Genomic DNA, 21,771 nt, shown 5'->3' on the forward strand with positions numbered 1-21,771 from the left:
TTTTTTTCCCACATAGATATCTTCCACTAAACTTTGCGATCACTGACAGAAGGACTCTGTTTTATTAATTCATCACTGAGTTTCCAACATCAAGCAGAAGGTCTGGAATATACTTGCCTCACTGTGTACTTACCTGTTGCTCCCTCTGGAACAATATTGTTTTCTTCATTTCCTTCTCCCTAGCACTTAAAACAAGACCTTTCATATACTAGCTGTTGAATGTTTGTTCAACTTAGATGAATTAGTTCCCTTCCTATTCTCTTAGTCTTCTGTGCCTTGGTTTGCTCATTGTAAACTAAGAGAAGTAAAGGTATCTACTACCTCATAGGGTTGTTGTAAAGATTAAGTACTTAGTGCTTAACACATAGAAAATGTTCAGTAAATATTAGTTGCTATGATAATCATCAGCATTATTGTTTTTTTGCTGTTGTTGCTAAGGCTTTCATAGCTGCTAATTGTGACAGACCCCTCAAACTATGCCTTGGTCAGGGTTGTTTTTGGGCATGGGGAAGGGGAGCTATGTCTATAGATTATTCTCTCTCATGTCCCATACACTGCTTCTGTTGCACTTAGATACTCTGTGCAGTGTTATAACTATAGCTGACCTTAGAGGGCATGCCCATCAGATTTTTAGCTCCCTGAGGTCAGGGCCAGCTCATACTGATTTCTGGGCTCACACCAGGCCTGACAGAATACATGCCTGTTGAAAAAAATGAATGAGTGAAAGCTATTCACCTCCAGCCCTTCTTTTCTGCCACTAGACTATGAAAATACAAATACTTATAGTCTGGAATTCCCTTTAAGTAGGAGACAGGACCTAGGGAGCTCTGTGTTGTCAAACTCCGTGGTACCCATCATCCCTCTAAACAATTTTTAGGTCTTTTTACTTTGGAATGGAGCCCATTTACAAAGCTGAAAAACTTTTATATTCTAAATTATCTCTGAAATATGTCATCTGTCTGAAAATAATTACTATCAAATTACCCATGTAAATAGCAAGAGGTAGACTACTTAATTCACACTAGTATTTCTATAGTGAAATTATTGTGACCCCTGGAAATATGTAATTTGATGTTGGCTGATTTTTCATTTGTGTCAGCATTGTTTGGTTAACCTTATATTCAAAAGTCTGACACCATGCAAGGAAACTTCTAGTTGTCTTATCTCATGTTATCCTTATAACTTCTCTGGGGAAGGTTGTCATCATTATCCACCTTTTTAGGTTAGAAAATGAAGGCTCAGGGAGGAGGTGTCATTTTCTCAAAGTTGTACAGTTAACAAATGTTTGACTCAAGTAAAGTATTTTACCACTGTATATATTAGGGCTTTCTGGGTAGAGAGTACATTAATATTTTTTTGTAGGGCTCATTAGGTATGTGAAAATTCATTCCATATCTCAATACTCCTTCCTTTAATTTCCTACATCTAATATCTGTTCCCATAGAACCATAATTTGAACCTAAATTTGTTGGCTACTCCTCATTAAGTTGCAAGAGACAAAGAAAACACTTTCCAAGTGACACAAGCTACAGAAGACTTTTGGGGGAACCACAGAGGCTACACAGGTCAGGTGGCAGAAGATGCCCTGCAGGAGAGTGAGAAGTAGGAGGCCTTTAGTCATAAGCAACACAAATGAAGGACTGACACTTTCTATATTCTGATGCTAAGGAACCTCAAGGACTGGATACCCACATAGTGATGGGCCCTGGGAGCCCTAGGAAGGTGCTAATCCTACTCTCCTCATAAGGTTTTGGACACGATCTGAAGATGACTCAGGTAGCGGTTAGAGATAAACAATATGTTACATGCGGGATTTGGGTTGGCTGGATTTTAAAAGATTCAAAATTGAAGAGAAAGTGGGTGTGAAGGGATGTGAAGCCAATCTATGGGAAGCGGAATGAATTTTGTTATATCACCAGAGTTTAATTTTAAACACAGTAGCATCATAGGCCATACAAAGGCCTGTTTTTGAATGAATTTCCTCCTCCCTCACAAAAGAAAAAGAAGGAAGGAAGGAAGGAAGGAAGGAAGGAAGGAAGGAAGGAAGGAAGGAAGGAAGGAAGGAAGAAAGAAAGAAAGAAAGAAAGAAAGAAAGAAAGAAAGAAAGAAAGAAAGAAAGAAATCAAACAAAACAAAAACACTACAACCAAACCACATTCCTCCAAAGAATCCAAAGCGCTAAGAATGTAGGAGACAGCACTCTAGATAAAAGATAATCTGGCTTGGTTTTAAAAAATAGCCATCCGGCTTCAGGAAAAGAAGCCTCAAAATTTTATTTACACAGGTGTTGGCTCAGGTTTCTATTGAATCTGGCCTTAACATATTTTAAGACACGCCTCTGGCTGGACAAGGGAAACCAAAGGCTGAAGAACATGGAGGATAATTTATGACCTTTGTTAGCTTTTCTCCTGGCCTGTGGCTGTTGACCTGAATTTACCAAGGAGGTCAGAAGATACACAGAGAGCTCTGAAACCTTAAATTACAAATCCTGTAATTCAGGCAAGGTAATGAATCCATGCTTGCTGAGCTGTCTGGGGAATGTTACTCATAGTGTCCTTGGACCAAAGAGGAGAGATAAACAGATTGGACTTTGCTATATTCTTATACAAATGATATTGGTGCTTCTGATCACTAATTAAGTAACACTGTATAGAACTGTTTTTCTGGGAACCTTACACCAAACCAAGGCCTTCTTCAAACAGGGGACTGCTACAAATATCTCTGATCTTTACTTTCTGTCTACTTAGGAGACACCATTAAGTATATGTGTGCCAATGACGAAGGCTTCACTCTGGGAGAAGGAACCAAAAGTTATTGGGTACAAGGAGCTGTGTTACACATCATTTAGTTCTTACAGTAGCCCTGTGAGCTCTTACTATCCTTACAGAAACACAGAAAAGGTAAGTGACTTGCTTAAGGTCACATATCTATTAAGTGTTGGAGCTAAGGATTAAACTCGGGTCTGTCGATTCAGGCTGATGCATATAAAATAAACCACTGGCCAATGGACACATCTGGGTTATGTAAACTTTAAGAGATTTTTTGTTTAAAATTTAGATTAGTATAAATTTATTGCTAAAATCTTCAAGATCATTTAGTCCAACCATTTTATTATTCAGATGGAGATTTTGAGGTGCAGATAGGGAACAAGACATACCTAAGGTCACATGGTAAATCAGTGGCAGAACCAGAGCCTGATTTGATGCTTTTGCACTGCATCTTATTCTACTACCTACCTGCTTCCAAATATCCCAGAGAATAGTTAGGACAACAATGTACAATTCAGCATGGGGAGGGGGGGATCAGGTATAAAAGCTGATAGCAGGTCAAGGGACCTGCTACATCTGATAAGGTTCCCCTTAACTACCTCTGGACTCCACAAGGTTCCTCAAACAAGCCCCCTGCGTTCATGCAGCTCTATTTTTGGCAGATTCATAAATCAGCTGGTCACCTGGGTCTTACTTTTTATGAAACAGAATTTTTCCACAACACTTAGTATTAGAGCTCCTAAAGCTATTCCTCTTTACAGTGTGGAGTATATGTGGCATCCATCAAAACTCTTTTGTATATGTTTCATGGTTATCCACATGCTTAGAGTACTAAAGTCTAGAAAATATGTGAAATATTTTTAACTTTTCCGCTGAGTATTGCAAGGGGGAGTGATCTACTAGGTTATCATAAAAAAAAAAAAGTATTTTCTTCTAGCACCCCTAGATGTGTTTATTTTCCTCCTGTGTATTAAAAAAAAAAAAAAAAAAAAAAAAAAGCATAGGACATAGAGACCCAGACCAGGCATTCTGGGAAAGCAAGACATGCAAATTTTGACTGGTCAACTCAGAAGAACGTTTAAAATGAGATCATTTTAAAAGTTACTAAATACCAGGAGAAAAGAAAGAATGAATTTTCCTCTGCAGATTTGCAAGCACAGGAGCAACCATCTAACAAACTACAGTTCACAAGCCAAATCCAACATGCTTCTTATTTTTGTGTGGCTCAGAAGCTGTGAATGATTTTTTAAATTTTAAATGGTTGAAAAAAATCAAAAGAAAAGTAGTATTTAATGGCATGTGAAAATTCAGATTTCAGGGCTTATAAAGTTTTATTTGAATATAGCCACAACTATGAGTTCACATGTTGTCTAGGGCTACTTTCACAAAAACAGAGTTGAGTAGTGGAGTCAGAGACCACATGGCCCACAAAGCCATTAATATACAGGGGTGGGCAAAAGTAGATTTACAGTTGCGAGTAGGCAAAACACAGAGTTTATTCTTGTATTATTATTATTTTTTAAATTATTGCATTATTTATTTGTATTTCAACTTTTGCCCACCCCTGCATTTACTACCTGACCCCTTACAGAAAAAATTTGCCAACCCCTGATGTAAAATATGGCTGGCTATGCCATTTAAGAAAACCAGAGACAGCCCTGGCAAGTTTGGCTCAGCGGTTAGAGTGTTGGCCTGTGGTCCAGAGAGTCCCGGGTTCGGTTCCTGCTAAGGGCATGTACCTCAGTTGCAGTTTGTCCCTGGCCCTGGTTGGGTCATGTGGGTGGCAGCCACTCGATGTGTCCCTTTCACGTCGATGTTTCTCTCTCTCTCTATTCCTCTCTCTCCCTCCCACTCTATCTGAACAAAAAATGAAAAACTGTCCTCAGGTGAGGATAAAAAAAAAAAGTAAAAAGAAAACCAGAGATAGATAAAGAGGAGCTTTGTGAAAAGATCTCCTGTACTTGTGCAATTAAGATCAGTCAACTCCCTGGCCAAAGATACCTGATCAAGACTTTGTTGAAGCTGCAAGTAGATCATCCTACCATTGTTAACTTGCCTCTGGAAAAGGACAGAGAGCAAAAAGGACACTGATATGCACAAAAATTTTGTGCAAGAGTCCAAACAAGAAGTAACATTCAATGCCACATGAGTTGAGGTGGGAAAGAGTGGATTTAAAGGACAGAAAGAGTTCAATGAGGGTTCACTTACATTTCTTCCCTCACAAAAACCTGGGACAAGACAGAGAATCAAAGCCATACTTACATAAAATTTGCCAAGGATACTAAATTGGGACATATTGTAAACATCAGTGAGGATGGTGTAATTCTTTGAGTTCCTGAATGTAAACTACAGTTTCAATTTATGATGTGTACCAAACAGTGCTCCATGTGTACAAAACAAATGGATGTAAAATCTCCAAAGTTTTACTAGAAAGTGTCTGAAAAATAGTAAATTCTTGTGCACATAATGCACATGATGAATTAATTAACTCTCTTTGAAACATGATGAGGTAGAGATGAGGATTCATATCCTTATTTTCCAGATGAGAAAATGGAAAAGAATGGAAGTTACCCAGCCATAGTCACAATGCTGGGGGAAGAGGGAAATCTCAGACTTATGAGTCTTAACCCAGTCTGTTCACAGTATACTCTCTCAGATGACTATATTCTTAAATAAAGATTGATTTTTAAGAGATTTGGAGCTAGGATTTGCCATCTACTAGGAAAGTAAAACCAAAAATATGCACAGGTACAAATGCACCCATGTTTTCTAAAATAAGAGTGATGATGTTTGCAATTTGTAGAATTGTCACAAAAATTTGAAGTTGGAAGAACATTTAAAAATATCCAGTTTAAGACCTTTATTTTACAGATAGGGAAAACTGAGGTACAAAGGGGGAAATTTCATATCCAAGGTCACAAAACTCAAGTCCCTCTGAGTCTGTCCCTACTTCTGCATATAGATATAACTTTCCTTAGGCTTTCTGGCCTTTTAGATAGCATCCGATATGTTTTCCCCTTTTACCTCCATGCTCATCCCACCCACTCTATCAGCTATCTGATTCCCCTGTTTCTAACCCACAAACCATCCCCACAAGTGCCCACGCACGTGTGCCCTTGCATGAGCGTGCACGCGCGTGCACACACACACAGTTTCACTCTTTCACTAAGTTTCCATCAAACATATTTTAGTGATTTTAGCCCCATGGCCTAGTACCATTGTATTTCACCTCAACATGTTCAAATCCTTCCCTGACTAGCTTCATCCTCACCCCAAACTCCCAGTATTACTGACAATGAAAAAGTGTAGCACTCTCTCCTCTTTTTTTGCCTCAACAGGAAAACCTGGCTATATTACAATTGACTCTGTGTGAAGCCTTGCACCAATGACAGCATTAAAGCCTCATGTTTTATGAACTACCAAATCTAGAAATGGATTTCTGTCTGACATGCCAGGCTTTTAAGTCTTGTACCTGTGCCCAGTCCAGAGATTTCTGAAACCATGAATAAAGTGGTAGTCAGCACTATGAATACTCAGTCTGAGTTAACTGACAATGACAAACAAGTGAGGAAGAGAAAGATTTGTGCTCCCACTTTCTCCAATACAGGTGAAATTTCAAATGTGAACAAGGTAGATTCAGAATCACCCTCCGAAAGGACATCTGGGCGATAAAGATGCATTGTAAAAATGGAGGAAAAAAACAAATCAATAAATGTTCTCTGAGGGTAATAAGACAGCCCCCTGCCTTCAAATAAAGATAATGATGGCAGTAAACTCTAGCCACCAAGCTTTAGAAATGGGAGGAGAATGAAAACACCAATAATTTTTTCTTTGTTTTGTGTATTTTAAAAACCACCTTATCCTGTCCCTCAAAAGGCTCACAACTGGAACCTGGGTGTCCACATTCCAAAGGAATCAAGGGTCTTTATAGGAATTCTTTTGCAAGAAATCCACTGGTTATTTTTTAATATTTGAAGCAGTCAACAGCATTTGGCCCCATGAACTCATAATGGCTCGTTTTCTTAAATAAAATATAACCAAGTTTCCCTAACTTAAGTGATTCTAGGGTCTGGAGCATTTGAAACCTTGCTGGTTTTCCAAGCGTTCTGTAGGTTGAGTGACTGCTCCTCCCCCCTCTTCTCTTCCTTATTCTCAAATACCACAAGGTCCATGCCATAGCAGAGTTCATGCCAGGCAGCCCTGCCAGCTGCCCTTCTACATGCCTCCCTCCTTCAGCCCTAACATCTGTAAAAAGCTCCCATGTAGAATATGTTATGATAGCAAAATCTCCCCTTTCACAATGCTTTTGATTATTTCCCTTATTCTCCAAAAACAACAATATTGTGACCCAGAATTGTAAAACCCAGAGGCAGTATCAAATATAATCTAATCTATTGAATTTACTTGTTTATTTGCTTACTTTGAACTCTTTTGCTATCTGATATGACTGCTATCACTATGGTGCCTGGGTTTTCACAAGCTATAGATAGGTGCTCTGTTTCATTCTTTGCTCTACAGGCAAGGTCTACTGCATAACAGGCTATGAGGAAGAGGCAGGTTCTCACTGGGGAAGAGAGAGTCATCTTAAGTATTTGGAGCTGATCCTCACTTCCTTTTCTGACAGTCATCCTTCTGTAAGTACCCTTAAGAAAGGAAGGCACTAATCTCTGTGTCTCTTTAGGAACTGCATAGGCCTAGACAATGGGGCAATAGATCTTATGCTAGCCCAACATAAGCAGTAGTAATGGGTCACTTAGGAGTGTGGGTGAAATATGCAGCATGTTTTCAGTAATATTAAATGCCATCCATCTCCTTGTTTCTTTGGGGACTATAAAAAAAATTAACAGCTGTCCATTTTATAGGTATCGCTGCCATCTGGCTAAAATGATGGAAATGTAATCATGATTCCAAATGGCTATCAGTGGGGAGACCAGTTAAAGGACACCCACTTTCTACTTTTTTTCTAGATGCCAAGAACTCTCTGATGCCTCTGGTGGGTGTCATCTCATTCCTGCTGAAAGGTGTGGCTTTACATAGCTACCACTTTCAGAACTGTCCAAAGGGTATATAGCCCTTACATAAGGACAAACTATCTATTTGGGTTCTGACATGGAACTCAACACTTCTAGGCCAGTGAAAGGGGGAAAAACAGACTCAGAAGGAAGTACATCCTTGGTAGAAAGTAGAGGAAGGAGAAGATATTGGTGTTTAGCAACTGGCTGTGCTCCTCAAGTAGATCATCTCTTTTTTTTTTCCAGGCTCTTCATCATTACTTCTTTGAGAAGGAAACCATCAGTACAGGATGGGGAGTAAAGTGGATAAATGGCTTAGGTCCAAGTTGACTGGGAAGGCAGGAGGCACTAGCATGTATAGAAGATCTGGAAGTGGGAGTTCCTGCTATAGGATATAGTCTGAGCACCTCTGGGGGCTGAGCAGGCATGAATTTTTCTAAGCTAAATAAGACTAATGAGCCAGGGTTTTAGTGCACATAGCCAAATATAAGATGCAACTTAGTTTGGGACTCTGCACCAATGGACAAGCCCTGAGGGCAGGTCTCTGGAGAGGAGAAAAAAGTGTTTCATCACTCTGGGTCCTTCTCTACTTGGGAGCTATTAATGCAAAGGGGCCTCAAGGAGGCAGCAGCAGGAGGGAGCAGGTGCATAGACTGATGGTCTGCTTAACAGTGAGAATACTTCCTTTCTGAGGCAGAGGCCAGGGAGACTTTGCTAAGAAACAGTCTTGTATTCACCACAAAGTACAGGCTGGGGACTCAGTTGGAGTATCTCTACTTCTAACTTCTCTAATAAGGACAAATTTTCCCTCACTAGGCAGCAGAGTGGAACACAAACAGGGAGGAAATTAAATCTTTTCAAATAATTAATTTTTCTTTCATTCCTAGGACCCGCCAAGCTCCAAGCACCAGCTGGGACCACCTTCATTGCCTACATTGCCTGTACTACTAATATTGTTGAAGCCAGGGGACCAGCAAATATGAAAACTTGCTTCTTTAGGCTCTTAGATTCTTTGACAGAGCCCTGCCATTGACCTTGTCCCCGAGATGATAAAATCCTGGACCCTGGAATATTAGTGCCTCTGTCTAGAAGATAAAGGAGAAAGGGAAATAGAGGTGGTGCGCAAGACCCTTTACCTTCAGCAGCTCTTTTAAAGAAGACTTTGCAGCTTCCACAAGTGAGAGCTCCATAATGACAGCCAGAAGCTTCATCCCCACAGATCAGGCAGGTCTTCTGGGGTGGAAAGTAATAGTCAATGGGCAGAACGTGGTCCCTGGCAGTCTCCAAACTGGAAAGACACACGAGAAATAATGCAATACACGTCAGTGGTTGGCAGAAATGGGAGGGTAGAAGTATGAGTTCTTTTTTTTTTTTTTTTTCTTTTTTATCCTCACCTGAGGACATTTTTCCAATTTTTGTACAGATAGAGTGAGAGGGAGAGAGAGAGAGAAACATTGATGTGAAAGGGACACATCGAGTGGCTGCCACCCGCACGACCAACCAGGGCCAGGAACAAACTGCAACCGAAGTATGTGCCCTTAGGGGGAACCGAACCCGGGTCTCTCCAGACCGCAGGCAGACGCTCTAACCGCTGAGCCAAACCGGCCAGGGTGAAGTATGAGTTCTTGAGGAGTAAATTATATTTGTAAATTATTATTATTTATTACTTAATACAGTCAGTGTGGAGCTGAATTTTCTTGTGAATTCTTCTAGAGATGTTTGCAGTATTTCCTGTCATGTGTACAGAACCTTTATGGATCCTGCTAAGGAATTAGACAAATTCTCTGGGATCAGCCAATCTTATGAGCTATGTCTACATGAGGAAAGGAGGAAGGCATAAATCTGTGATTAAGGTATATAACTCAAGGTGATAGTTAGGCAACAATTTCAGAGCAAATAAATGGTATAAACCCAGTCCTATGACCACCTTATCCAAGGGTAGACCTATGGCCAAACCAGATTAAATATCAAAGCAGTCTGATGTGCTTTGTCTCTGAGCCTCATTCTCATCTGCAAATAAGAATAATATCACCCACACTACTGAGGTACTGTTGTGAATGATGATATAAATTAGACAATGGGATACAAAGCCCTTGAAACGAATACACAACTGAGGGATCATAATTAGTTTTATCACAGCAGTCTTCTTTGGTCTTTTCCCCCTATTCCTTCTCTTTCCTTAGGAGTCTTGCTAGATCACATGGGTATACCTTCAATCCCATTCTACAACATAAAGTAGCAGAATCCCTATGCTTGAAGCTCTTGTTTAGAAATAATGGACAGAGATTCTCAAAATCTCTTAGGCTATCATCTCAACACTTGGCCATTACAATACTCAAGCTAGGATGGAGGTTCATGGGTCACCTAGTGTAAACACCTATCTCCAACATGATGAATATCTGAGTCCTTCTAGGTGGATGTGAAGAAGAGGTCCAGAAAGCCAGTCCTAAAACTTAATAGAATGGGTAATTCTTAGTCTCCCACTGTAATTAATTCAAGTTTAAACAAATTTAACCTGGCTCTTACTAACCAAAGGTCATTTTTTTCCCTCTCTTATGTCTTATATTTATCCATTAAACACAATTTAAGTGACCTCTTGGATTAATCTGCCTCAGGCAGAAAATTGCCCATATTCTCATCTATAGGAATGTGGCCACTTCTTCCTTGCTAAGGAAGTAAAGTAAGCCCTAATGGGAGCTTGTTTGTTGTGTGGGGTTATTTTGACACTCCAAAAAACTCTGTGAGACAATGTTTTCCTTATATCAGATTAAGAAAGTCACAGTCAAAGTGGAGAAGCTCAGAACTATCTGACACCAAGGCCTGGATTAACCGACTCCAAATCTAACCCAGTTTCCATTACCTTATTGTCTCTTCACTACTCACCTTCACTTTCAACCCATGGTACTTTGATAATCATGCTCAGCACAGTCATCAGAATAATAATAATAAAAAGCATTAAAGGATTTCCTCCCTTTAACCTACCAAAGAGCAGCCCTGGCAGGCCAAGAGCAAAGAAAGCTTTCACTCAGGCTATACTTGACAAGCATTTTATCTCTAAGGCACAAATATTAACCTTTATTTAGGTCCCAAGTATAACAAAAAGCACTAAAAAATTTCTGAGAATATGTCAATCCAGTAACTGGCTATGGTGGTCTGTCTTTCCTCCCCATAAGCCTTCGTTTTCCTATCTTAACTGGAAAGTCAGCAGGAATCTATCCACAAAAGCAAGACAAACAAGGCAACAAATTCCACAGGGAAATGGTTCACTTCCCATTTACAAATGAGCCAAATGCAAAGAATATCATTCCTTTGGCTAAAAATGTCATCTTGTTTGATAAAAATTGTGTCCCTCATCCTCATTCATAAAAAAGGGGGAAGAAGAAGATTTTTTTTTATTAATCTATTTATTTTTGTTACAGATGTTTCTCCTTTTTCCCTCATTGATTCCCCTTCCCCCTCCCTCCCTGCCCTGTCCCCAGCTTTGTTGTCCATGTCCATTGTTCATGCATACATGCATATAAGTTCTGTGGTTTATCTCTCCCCCACCACCCCCTCTTCTGGGGATTGTCAGTCTGTACCCCACTTCCACATCTCTGGGACTACCCTATTCCTCAGACTGTTAAGAAGAAGTAGATTTTCTTTCTTTCTTCTTTCTTTCTTTCTTTCTTTCTTTCTTTCTTTCTTTCTTTCTCTCTCTCTCTCTCTCTCTCTCTCTCTCTCTCTCTCCTTCCTTCCTTCCTTCCTTCCTTCCTTCCTTCCTTCCTTCCTTCCTTCCTTCCTTTTTTCTTCCTCTTCCTCCTCCTTCTTCTTTTCCAAGTATCTTTACTCTCTTCCCACTTTTTTGACTTCTATAACTAATACAAACAGTTCAAATAAAATCAGAAGGACTTGCATTTAGGCACTATATGTGCCAGGCCATTTCATATACATAATCTCATTTAATCTTCCCACTAGCACTACCAGGTAGCTCTGTATCTTACCTATATTGTAGGAAACTTATGCTCAGGAAAACTAAGTGAACTTGTTCAAGGTCATTTATCTAGCAAGTGAAAATGCAAAGATTCAATCTTAGGTAAGTCTGACTCCAAGGTGTAGATTTGTAACCAATGACCAACCATGCTATAAGATTGGAGGTTGAAATTAGACAAATAGAACAAATTCAACTCATAGAACCTAGCCCTATGTACCTGTGTAGCTGGGGATATAGTGTTGATCAAGATATTATTCTTGCCTCTAAGCAACTTGCTCTCTAGTAGAGAAGAAAAACCGGAAGCTAGAAACTGAAAAATAACATAGTAGATGATACAATAAAGGAGAGTACAGATTGCTACAGGTGAGAAAGCACCTCAAAGACAGAAATGGTTTTTGAAAAGCATAAAAGTATATATGGGTAAATGAAATGATGACGATAATAGTGACATCATCATCATCAAGTAGTATATGATTGCAAAATAAATATTACACAAACAAAATGGAAACCTACATAAAGTAAATAGAGGTTTTTGGAAAGAACCTTTAGGAAATAAAAATCTTCATCCAAACTAAAATGTAAAATACAGTTCAAATTGTTTAAAAAAATCTAATTAATCAAATTCATAATCAATGCTTACAGACTAAAGAAAATAATCAGTATTTTTAGATATGAGTTTAATGAAATACATCTTATACAAAAATAACTATAAAGGGGAGAAAGAGGAGCCAAAATGATTTTAGAATCTAAACTTTTTCTAACTACAATCCACTTTGACCAGGGATCTGTGATATCTCCTGACCTCACCAAATCAATTTCTGCCTATCTCCCCTTTTCTCCCTCTGGCAAAATATCTTATACAGCAGTCTCACTGACCTTGGCCTAGTGTAGACAAAGGGCACATTATAGTTCTGACTCATGGGCTGACCTCTGGGCACTGGAAATAAAAATTCCAAGTGTAGGCCCTCTCCCAGGTTTATACTGAAGAGAAATTCATGCACATTTGTACCAGGAGGCGGGTGTGGAAATGATCAGAACAGCCTTGTTTGTAAAAGCGGAAATGATAAAAATCCACTGACAGGAGAGAGGATAAGTACATTATGGCACACTAATTCAATAAAATACTCAGCAATGACAAGAAACAGAATATAGTTACACATAGGTTAATCTCACAAACTAATGTTGCACAAAAAACATAACTCATAGAAGCATACATACTATATGATTCCATTATCTAATGTTCAAAAAAAAGCAAAAGTAAAGAATATGTGTGTTGGGGAAAAAAAGCATTGAAATATAAGGGAATAATAAACCTTAATATAGGATAGTTGTTTCCTCTGAAGGCAGGCTAGGAGTAATGAGATAAGGAAGTAGAAATCAGGTTGATTTATGTATCCATTTAAACATATTTATGAAGTTACTATATACCAGGTAGCACTCTATGTCCTGAGGTTAGAGAAGTGAACAATAACAAAAGAAATGGTACTGATGTTCTTAGTCAGGGCTCTTAAGTGTTCATTTTATTATTATGCTATATAACATATATTACACATATCCTTTTGTACACTTATCATAGCACATAATAAAAGGAAAATTAAAAGGAAAACCTCAGAAGTTTCTAATATCCTTCTAACTAACATCTTAACTGCAAGTACACAGAGGTTTGCTTGGAGAACAAGTACAGAATTTAAATGAGACATTGTGTTTCTTCCTGCCTCCCCTGGGTTACACTCTCACTTATTATCCCAATGCAGGGCACTCAGTTTTATGAGTCTGAAGAAAAAGTGCTGCAGCATAGAATGGAAATTTTCCAAACCAGAACACCACTTCCTATTCTCCAACAGTTTCACAATTAATTAAATAAAAGTGTGTTACAAACGCCAGTTCAACCACGAGAAAATTGAGCTCAGAATCCTTCAGCACCCAGCTGTAATCTTTGTCCCTCAGTCTCTCTCTCTGATTTGTGGATACTTTAAAGGGTCTGACTATCTTAAGCAAAGCCCCCAGTGATTATTAAAGCAGGATAAAATGCAGAATTCACAGACCAGTTTTCCTTGTTAGGGTGAAGAATGTCAATTTAACAGTGTTTTGGAGCCAGGCAGACCTGGGTTGGAATCCTGTCTCCAACACTGAACTTTGGACTCAGTAATTAGGTCTTTCTGAGTTCTATTTGCCTCATCTGGAGACTGGAGACACATTCTACCCTAAAGGGCTTTTCTGAGAATTACATTAAATAATACACATTAAGCCCTTTTCTCTGCCTGCCATATAGCAGCCGTACTACAAATCTAGGTTGCCTTCACCTTTTGTCTTACCATAAAAAAGGGGGAATATATAAAATACTTAAAATAAAAAAGACAATCATTCTTAGCTTTTGGGTAAAGGTAAATACAAGACGAAAGTAAAATAGACTAGATATGTAAAAGCATATCTTTTTCATACATATCTCTATACTTTTCAAACAAGAAGGGATTTAGGAAACCACAAAACTTTATCAAGCATCATATTTTTTCCTGATGCTTACTAATATCAAATATTGTTATTAATCACACTGTGGACTTTAATGACATCTGTACATAAATTTTTAAGATAAAAACAAGAGAGTTCAAATTATTATCTGCTCATAGATCCCTTGTGCTTATGTTTTTGTGGCTACATGGAATATTTCAGTGGGGAAACTAGCAAACTAATGGCATAATACAGGTAGCTTCTTTTTCCACTGTTAGCTTGAGATTTTAAATTTGATAACTGTTTATCTAAGAGGACAGTCATGTTTTCTTTTAAAATTATTACCTGACTTTATTTCATAGCTCTCTAATTCTGTTTAATAATGCCTTTTGTTGAAGTAAAAAGATATATAGGTAGAAGATCTAGTTTTCATGCCAATCTCTGCCACTCTCTAACAGAATGACCTTAAACAACTAATTTGGCTTCAATTTCTTTATGTGTAAAATGGATAAAGAAACACAGAACTCACAAGACCGCTAAAAGGATTCAATGAGAATTTAGAGTCAAGGCAGCCCACACTGTTGCTGACACAATGCTTAATAAACGGCCATTGTTATAATAATCACATGAGAAAATGGTAGAAATGAGAATTGGGAAGAGAACTAAGTTCTAAAAAACAACCTCTGGGGGGAAAACCCCCCAAACACTTTGGAGGTAGGTTTCCTTACAACAATTTTGAAGATATGCAAACTTAGAATTCGATAAGGTAAATGACTTGTCTGAATTCATACAGTTAGTAGGTGGCAAAGCCAGAACTCATACCTGGAAATATTACCCCCTTAATCCATATTTTTCCGCTATCCTAAACTGCCAAGATGGCATAATATTTATGTTATTGCCTAGTTTTAATTTAATTAGGCTATTTTCAACAGGTTTATTGATACATAATTCACATACCATAAAATTCACCATTTGGGTATATTTACATTTAGTACAACAAATTAATTTTAGAATATTTTCATTACCCCAAAAAGAAACCCCATACCCATTAGCAGTCACTCCCCATTTCCTCCTCCTCTCAGACCCTGTCAACCCTAATTTACTTTCTGTCTCTAAACATTTGCCCTTTATGGGCTTCTGGTTCAAGATGATAATGTAGGAAGATCCTGAACTCAATTCCTCTAACAAACAGAGTCTATAGCTAAATATAAAAATATTTCTTCTTAAAAAATAAAAACTGAAGGCTGACTGACAATGACACGTTTGTCAAATGAGAAGACCACATTGAAGTGGGTAGGAGAAGCTGGGAAACAATCTCGCCATAAACCCCACCGTGGCGCAGCATCCCCCAACTGGGAGAGAACTCAAAACCTGAAACTTTGCCCTGAGGAGCGAAGGTTTTGAATGCTACATCAAGTATCTCAAATTTTAATATGTACATTGAGAGACAAGCTCTCAAAACATGTAACTTTGTAAATCAAAGGGGCTTGTGTCTGGAGACCCACAAGTCTATATAGCAATCTGAGAAACCACTATTAAAGGGCCCACAGGCTTGGACTTACCCACCCCAGGGCCCAGCTCAGAGGCAGCCAATTAAGCCCAGGCTTAAAATAAAGGAGACTCACCTGCTTACATTAAAGCAGGAGACTGAGGTCAGACACCTTATTTAACATACAGATCCAGGAGCCTACTGGAACACTTTCTGAGAGTGGAGATTTGTGGGTGCCATCCTTCTGCTCTCCCTTTTCCATGCCCCAAAGCACCAGTATTTCCTGGAAGGGAGATTTTTGATGTGTCTGGTGCTCCAATTTTTGTAGCTACAGGCTAAGGGATATTGTTTCATTGCCTGGCTCTGGGGACCACGGAGGATTTTATTCCTAGTCTGATTGGATTGCAATAATTGGTGTCACCCAGAGAGGAGCTCATGACCTTGTCTGGTGCCATCATTTTGTGACTGGGGCAGGGCCATCTGGTTTGGTGGCCAGTAGAGCTTATGCTCATGGTTAGCACATATTTGTAATCAATGGAGAAAGAGTTCTTAAACAACTACCACCCCCAGGGAACATCAAGAAGTGATAGACCCAGGAGCTCAGTCTTTCTATAAAGGAGATCTATTAGCTAATCATGTTGATTGCAGTGGGGCAGGCTTCTAATTAAACACAAATTTAGGGTTGACTGTAATTGTTTCCAGATACCTTATAGGGTGGGTACTATCTTGTACTTATCCTCTGCCATGCTTCAGAATGCCAATGTCTGTTGCCATGGTGCTTATGCATGGTGTCTATTTTGTGTGTGTGTGTGTGTGTGTGTGTGTGTGTGTGTGTTGGCTGATGCCTGGGACAGCCCTTAATCATTAGGCTTTGGTGGCCAGGGGACATTTGGGGGGTTGCATTTCTGGGTCCCACAGGGCTGTGGCAATCAGAGAGAGAGAGTTCTTTACAGAATACAACCCATAGGGCACTGCACAGAGAGAAAACTGAGGCACACCCACAGTTCTTCTATAAAGCAGACCTCTTTGCTTGTCCTGGAGCTTTGGCATGAGGGGAACACTTCAGATTTAGCACACATTTATAGGACTATGAAGCCGCTTTCAAGGGATGTAGGCTGTAGATGCCATCTTGCTTTTCTACCCTTCTCCAGTTTGCCAGTATCACCCAGAAAAAGAGCTATACACTCATATGGAACACCCAGTTGCTCAGGAGACACTCCCCGATCACCTGGCTATGGTGGTCAGCAGGACTTATGCATTTGTTCCCAAAGGACTGTATATATTTGAACTTAGGTGCTCACTGAGATCCTTCCCATTAAGACACTGACGGGTCTTGGTGCATACTCAACTACTGGGAACTATAAAATTATAGTAGGTAGCTTGGACAAGCACAAAGATTTGTGAGACAACCAATAGTTGAGTAAGGGCTGAATGACAAAGTTCATCTCCTACATGAGGCCACTATTTAAAGACTAGAAGAGCTAGTTGTTTCATGCACTATGTATAAAGCAACACAAAGAGTCAAGTAAACTAAATAAATTTAAGAATGTGTTAAAAATGAAAGAACAAGATAATAGAGAAGTAATTTACCTGATAAGGAGTTCAAAGTAATGATCATAAAGTTGCTCATAAAACTGGGGACAAGAATAGATGAACACAGTGAGAAATTCAACAAAGAGACAAGAAATATAAGAAAGTACCAAATAGAAGTGACAAAGTTTAAGAATGCAAGGATTGAACCAAAAAAATACATTTGAGGGATTCAACAGGGTACTAAATGAAATAGAAGAAAAAAATTGGTCAACTCGAAGACAAAGCAGTGGAACTCACTTAACCAGAGCATCAAAAAGAGAGAGAAAAAAAAAAAAGAAAGAAAAAAATAGTGAGCTAGGTTAAAAGACTAATGAGACTATCAAAAAGACCACAATTTGAATCAAAGGGCTCTCAGAAAGAGAAGAGAAAGAAATGTACAGAAATCATATTTGGAGAAATAATGGCTGAAAAATTCCATAACCTGGGGAAAGAAACAGACATCCAAATTCAAGGAGAATGAAAAGTTTTAAAAAATAGAAAGCCAAAAAATCCACACCAACGCCTGGCCAGTGTGGCTCAGTGGTTGAGTGTCAACCCATGTACCAAGAGGTTTCTGGTTTGATTCCTGGTCAGGGCACATGCCCCAGTGGAGGGCGTGCAGGAGGCGGCCAATCAGTGTTCTCTCTCATCGATGTTTTTGTCTCTCTCTCCCTCTCCCTTCCTCTCTCTCTAAAAATCAATAAATAAAAAAGTCCACACAAAGGCACCTTATAATTAGCATGTATAAATTAAAAACAAGGAAATAATATTAAAAGCAGAAGAGAAAAACAACTTGTTATGTATAAGGGAACCTCCATAAAAGTATCAGCAGATTTTTCACCAAAAACTTTGCAGGCAAGAAGGAATTAACATGATATATTGAAAGTGCTAAAAGGAAAGAGACTTCCAACCAAGAATAGTTTATCCAGCAAAGTTATTCAGAAAAGAAGAGATAAAGAGTTTTCCAGCCTCCAGCATGGACATCTGAGGCACTCTTTTCTGGAGATGTTCTTTGCAGAGAGTAAGATAGTGATCGAACTGTATAGCTTTGGAAAGGGCATCATTGTTCTCCATCTTGAGTGCACAGCTGGTGCTGCCAATACTTGTTGAATCACTTGGCCTGCACTTCTACTATCTTTGGCCCTGCCACATTGAGTTCAGTCCTGCAGAGGGATCAGAGTGCCCTGCAGAGCTGGGATTTCAATACATATTTCCCAGGTAAGCTTTTGTCCACAGATCAGTTGAGTGGGTGTTGGGTTGTGTGGCTGCATCACAACAGGGCCACTACTATCTCCCCTGTGATTCAGCTCATGTTGTTCCCACAATGGGAGACTCATTTCACTTGCCATTCTGGCAGCCAGGGGCCCTGCCCTATTGAGCTCAGTCCCACAGGGGATCTGAGGGCTGCTTGGAGCTGGGACCTTCATTGAATGTCTCCCTCAGAGGCTTTTTCCCAGAAAGAGGAGGAGGTGCCCATTCCCCTCCTATAGGCTTGCTAGCATAAGCCCCAACAAGAGACTTTTTAGGCCTACCCTCCAAAATAATGGTGGCCCTGCTTTGTTGAGCTCAGCTACACTGGAGGAAAGGAGTGCTGCTCAAAGCTGGTATATTTAAAATGTATCTCCCACAGATGCTATTATTTGGGACCAGAAAGAAGAGCGTGACCCCCTCCTGCAGGCTTGGCTGGCACCACTCTCAATAAGAGCCTTTTTTTTTTATCTGTCCTCCTGAGCCCCAGTGGCTCCTCTCTGCTGAGCTTGTTCCTGCAGAGGGACAGCTGGCTGCACTAAATCTAAATCTGAGGTGCACTCCTCCTGGGTACACTATACTTGGAGACTCTGGCAAAGACTGAGTGGTATGGTTCTGGAGTAGAGTCTACTTTCCACTCATTGAGTGCCTGACCACATGGCCCCTAAGTAGGGTACCCACTAACACTATTCTGATAGTGTAATAGCTCCAGACAGGTAGCCCAAGGTCAGTTACACACAACGTAGGTCGTAGACCTGTACATGAACCTCACCCCAGTGGACCCACAACCAACAAAAAAAGTGGTGTGCTTAAGACCACACCAGAGCTTGACCAACTTGTCACATAAGTGGCACACCAAAGTGAGATGCTGGCCATCACCAGACCCTGTTAGGAACAACACCTCCTTAAGGGGCAGACCTGCAGAGTAACTCATACATGGTGATCAAGCTTTACCATTATAATCAGCCAGCCTGAGGGTTAAATCCATCCATGAAAGGGCCAACAGCATGTAAGACTCAACTAAAGCATTGGCCAGCATGGCTCACTTGTTAGAGAATCAGCCCACACACCAAAGGGTTCTGGTTCAGTACCTGTACCTGAGAGCATGTACCGGGGTTGCAGGGTTTTATCTGCAGCCCCAGTCAAGGTGTGAGTGGGTGGCAACCAATTGATGTGTCTCTCTCACATCAATATTTCTCTCTCTTTCTCTCTATCTCCATTTTCCCATGAACTCTAAAAATCAAAGGAAAGCCCAGCCAGTGTGGATCAGTTGCTTGAGCATCATCTCATGCACCAGGAGATTGCAGATTTGATTCCTGGCCAGGGCACATGCTCATTTGCAGGATCAATACCTTGTAAGGGGCATGCAGGAAGCCAAAAGTCAGTTCCTCTCTTGCATTGATGTTTCTCCTTCACTCTCCCCCTTCTCTCTTTAAAATCAATAAAAACATATTAAAAACTGAAAATCAATGTAAAAAATATCCATGGGTGATAACTACCAAAAATAAAGTCTCAACTACAAAGAAGGGTGCATATAATCCACACAAAAAATTTTCATAGCATTGAGCTCGGGTGATTTGGAAGATTGTGCCACTTAGCCCAATAAGACACTGACATCATAAAGCCATCATAACACGTTTAGAAGTCATTGAAGATGTACTTAATACACAAAGGCAAAATGGAGAAACAAAGAAATATGCCCCAAATTAAAGAACAAGAGAAATCCCAGGAAAATAACTAAATGAAATGAAAGCAACCAAGGTACCAGATGCAAAGTTTAAAAATGAGATAAAAGGTAAGCCTAATGACCTTAGTGAAGAATAGATGATCTCAGTGAGATATTAAAGAAAAAGAATATGCATGAAATAGGTCATAGAAACCATAAAGAAACACCAGTCAGATATGAAGAATATAACATTTGAAATGAAGAATACACTGGAAGAAATCAACAGCAGGTAAGATAAAGTGGAGGATTGAACCAGCGATTTAGAGGAGAAGATAAGAGTACCCAACCAAGCAGATCATCAAAAAGGAGAGAGCCCAGCTGCTGTGGCTCAGTGGTTGAGTGTCAACCCATGCACCAAGAGGTCACCGGTTTGATTCCTGGTTAGGACACATGCCCAGGTTATGGACCAAATCCCCATTTGGGGTATGCAGGAGGCAGCCAATTGATGTTTATCTTTTACATCAATCTTTCTATCTTTCTCTCCCTCTCAAATCAAAAAAGAAAATACATACATACATTCATACATACATAAATAAATAAAAGGATAATTGTTCTGCCTTGTGTGGCCCAGTGGGTTGAGCATTGTTCCATGATCCAAAATATCACCAGTTCAATTCCTGGTTGGGACACATGCCCAGGTTGTGGGTTTGGTTCCCAGTTGAGGTCCATAATAAAAGCAACAGACTGATATTTCTCTCTCTGTCTCTCTCTCTCTCCCTCTCCCTTTAAAAAATAAAAACATTAAAAAATGAGAAAATTTTCAAGTTTAAGGGACCTCTGGGGCAACATCAAATGTAACATCATCAGCACCAGAGGGGTACTAGAAAGAGAAGAGAGTGAGCAATGGATAGAGGAACTGTTTGAAGAAATAATGTCTGAAAACTTCCCGAACCAGGTGAAAGAAAAGTCACACAATTTCAGGAAGCACAGGTTCCCAAACAAGATGAACCTAAAGAGGACCACACCAAGACACATCATATTTAAAATAGGAAAGGTTAAACACAAAGAGAAAAATCTTAAGAACAGCAAGAGAGACACAGTTTATTAACTGCAGGAAAGCTCTCATAAGACAGTCAGATGATTTCTCAACATAAACACTTCAGGCCACAGGGATTGACATGAAATATTCAAAGTGACAAAAAGCATGAACAATGGACATGGACAACAAAACTGGGGACAGGGTGGGGAAGAAGGGGAAGGTAGGTATCAGTGGGGGGAAAAGGAAAAACATTTGTAACAAAAATTAACTAATTAATTTTTTAAAAAAGAAAAAGAAACAAAAATACAAAATGACAAAAAGAAAGAACTTACAACCAAGTGTACTCTATCCAGCAAGGTTGTCATTTAAAATTGAAGATGAAATAAAGAACTTTCCAGACAAAAAATAAAAATAAAATAAAATAAAAACCTAAAAGAGTTTATTACCACCAAATCAGTATTGCATAAAATGTTAAAGGGCCTGCTTTAAGAAGAAAAAATACTTACAACAGACAAAATATATTTCAAAACAAAGGCCATAACAAGACAAAGAAGGTCAC

General features: G+C 39.4%; 1 protein-coding gene across 6 annotated transcripts in view; it reads right to left on the bottom strand.

Annotated features, from left to right (window-relative positions):
- The window catches only part of AR (androgen receptor), a 209,486-nt gene that overhangs the window by 83,660 nt on the left and 104,055 nt on the right, over positions 1-21,771 (bottom strand). For 5 of the 6 annotated variants that reach the window (XM_036271011.1, XM_036271012.1, XM_036271009.1 and 2 more), the window contains one exon: positions 8,917-9,068. The exons of the other annotated variant lie outside the window; for it this stretch is intronic. In XM_036271011.1, coding sequence (XP_036126904.1) covers positions 8,917-9,068 — 152 coding nt within the window. The remainder of the gene's footprint in view (positions 1-8,916; positions 9,069-21,771) is intronic. 6 annotated transcript variants of the gene reach the window in all.

The sequence above is a fragment of the Molossus molossus genome, unplaced genomic scaffold, assembly GCF_014108415.1.
Source record: "Molossus molossus isolate mMolMol1 unplaced genomic scaffold, mMolMol1.p scaffold_m16_p_2, whole genome shotgun sequence".
In the NCBI taxonomy this organism is placed as follows: domain Eukaryota; kingdom Metazoa; phylum Chordata; class Mammalia; order Chiroptera; family Molossidae; genus Molossus; species Molossus molossus.